At 39.9% G+C, this 2,635-nt stretch overlaps 1 protein-coding gene across 1 annotated transcript; it reads left to right on the plus strand.

Annotated features, from left to right (window-relative positions):
* The first annotated feature begins 457 nt into the window (after positions 1 to 457).
* On the plus strand, positions 458 to 2,635 carry LOC133314422 (L-type lectin-domain containing receptor kinase S.4-like). Its single transcript, XM_061515902.1, has one exon. The coding sequence runs from the start codon at positions 458 to 460 to the stop codon at positions 2,504 to 2,506; it is 2,049 nt and encodes a 682-aa protein (XP_061371886.1). The 3' UTR covers positions 2,507 to 2,635.

The following is a 2,635-nucleotide window of genomic DNA, read 5'->3' on the forward strand; positions in this document are numbered from 1 at the left end:
ATATAAATTTTATATACTTTTATGTATATATAAAAAATAAATTTATCTCAATAAGAAACAATGCGACCATAATTTATTAAATCCGGGTATATTACCGACTTACGCACGCTATTGGCTAATATGAATAAATGGTTTCCTCGTGCGAGATATTCATTTTTAACCATTTTTATCCATTTTTAGAGTATCATTGAAATGTTAGACTTTTGACCTCCACTTTGTTTTGTGGGATGGCTTAGCAACAAAATCTAAACTCAAACCCCACAACTTTCGCTATAATGCTGACCCATGTGGACAACTAATAGCTGTCTTAGGTTCATTCACCCAACACATTCTTTACCAAAAACCTCTTTTGCTTCCTTTTTCCTTGTCATAACACATTCTTCTCTCCCCAATATTTTCTAAGTCTCAAGCCATTGTCATTCAAACTCCTTTGATTCTCTCTATTCTCTTGTTCATAATGACAAACTTGCTCCCACTAATCGTCTATGTGTTATTGTTCTTTCTTGTCTCAGTTTCATCCCAACATGACCAGCTTCTGTATGCTGGATTCAAGGATATGGAAAGTAACAACTTAACCTTGAATGGTATAGCAGAAATAGAGCAAAATGGAATACTGAAACTCACAAATGAGACTAGTAGATTAATGGGTCATGCTTTTTATCCAACCCCTTTTCAGTTCAAGAAATCAAGTGATGGTAAAGTTTTCTCCTTTTCTTCCTTATTTGCTCTTGCTATTGTCCCTGAGTATCCTAAGCTTGGTGGGCATGGCCTTGCTTTTACCATTGCAACTTCCAAGGATCTCAATGCTCTTCCAAGCCAGTATCTTGGTCTCCTTAACTCAACTAGCATTGGAAACTTCTCCAACCACCTTTTTGCTGTTGAGTTTGACACTGTTCAAGACTTTGAGTTTGGGGATATCAATGACAACCATGTTGGAATTGACATCAACAACTTGAAGTCCAATGCTTCTGCCACTGCTGGTTACTACACTGAGGATTCAACAAAACAAGATCTCAATCTCAAAAGTGGGAAACCAATTCTAGCTTGGGTTGATTATGATTCTGCTGTTAATATTATCAGTGTCACACTTTCTGCATCCTCTTCCAAACCCAAAAAACCAATCTTGTCGTACTCTGTAGATCTCTCACCAATCCTTGAGGAATCTATGTATGTTGGATTCTCTGCTTCAACAGGGTTGCTTGCTAGCTCCCATTACATCTTGGGTTGGAGCTTCAAGATCAATGGGCCAGCACCACCCCTTGATCTCTCTTCTCTCCCACAGCTTCCGGGGCCAAAGAAGAAGCACACATCTATGATAATTGGGGTTTCAGTTTTTGTAGTTGTTCTTGTACTGTCTGCTATATTAATTGGCATTTACATGTATAGAAAAATCAAGAATGCTGATGTTGTAGAAGCTTGGGAGTTTGAGGTTGGTCCACACAGGTACTCCTACCAAGAGCTCAAGAAAGCCACAAAAGGTTTCAAGGACAAGGAGCTACTTGGGCAAGGTGGTTTTGGTAAAGTTTACAAAGGAACATTGCCAAGTTCCAAGACCCAAATAGCTGTAAAGAGGGTTTCACATGAATCAAAACAAGGCCTGCGAGAATTTGTTTCAGAAATAGCCAGCATAGGCCGGCTTCGCCACCGGAATTTGGCTCAGTTGCTAGGGTGGTGTCGCTGTGGCGGTGACCTCCTCCTTGTGTATGATTTCATGGCTAATGGGAGCTTAGACAAGTACTTGTTTGATGAGCCAGAAATCATTCTAAGTTGGGGGCAGAGGTTCAAGATCATAAAGGATGTTGCTTCAGCTCTTTTGTATCTGCATGAAGGCTATGAGCAGGTGGTTATACACAGAGATGTGAAGGCTAGCAATGTGCTGCTAGATAGTGAACTCAATGGAAGACTAGGAGATTTTGGGTTAGCAAGATTGTATGAACATGGGGCTAACCCAAGTACCACAAGAGTGGTGGGTACCTTAGGCTATTTGGCACCTGAGTTTTCTAGAACAGGGAAGGCCACTCCTAGCACAGATGTTTTTGCATTTGGTGCGCTTTTACTTGAGGTGGCATGTGGGCTCAGACCTGTTGAGCCAAAGGCATTACCAGAAGAGATGGTTTTGGTAGATTTTGTGTGGAATAGATACAAAGAAGGAAGAATACTTGATTTGGTGGACCCAAAACTAAATGGTGATTTTGATGAAAGAGAGGTTCTCATGGTGTTGAAATTGGGGCTTATATGTTCAAATGGTGCACCCAATGCTAGGCCTACCATGAGGCAGGTGGTGAGGTTTTTGGATGGAGAAGATGGTTTGCCAAATGAGTTGAGAAAACCAAGAGAGATAGGTCACCAGGAAGGTTTTGATGAATTCTTGCACTCACTTGAATCTTCTTTGTCTGATAACATGAGCACAAATTCCTATAATAGAAATAGAGAAACAGATGCTAGTTTTCCTTCTTTTGCTAATTCACCTCTTTTTTCTCTCCATGGTAGAGGGGAAACAAGGTGATTGATTATCTACATTGTACTTGGAGTTATACTTTTCTCTTGGTACAAAGAAATTTGTTTATTTTATCATCCCATGATGTCTGATAATTGTAGAGAGGAAGTTCTGGTCATGATGAATTAAATCCCAAAA

This window comes from Gastrolobium bilobum, unplaced genomic scaffold, assembly GCF_033153095.1.
Source record: "Gastrolobium bilobum isolate Gb01-03AN ecotype WA unplaced genomic scaffold, APGP_CSIRO_Gbil_v1 utg7070, whole genome shotgun sequence".
NCBI classification, from domain to species: Eukaryota; Viridiplantae; Streptophyta; class Magnoliopsida; order Fabales; family Fabaceae; genus Gastrolobium; species Gastrolobium bilobum.

Coding starts and splice junctions, on each gene's coding strand:
- LOC133314422 (XM_061515902.1), top strand. CDS start 458: ATGACAAACTTGCTCCCACTAATCGTCTATGTGTTATTGTTCTTTCTT.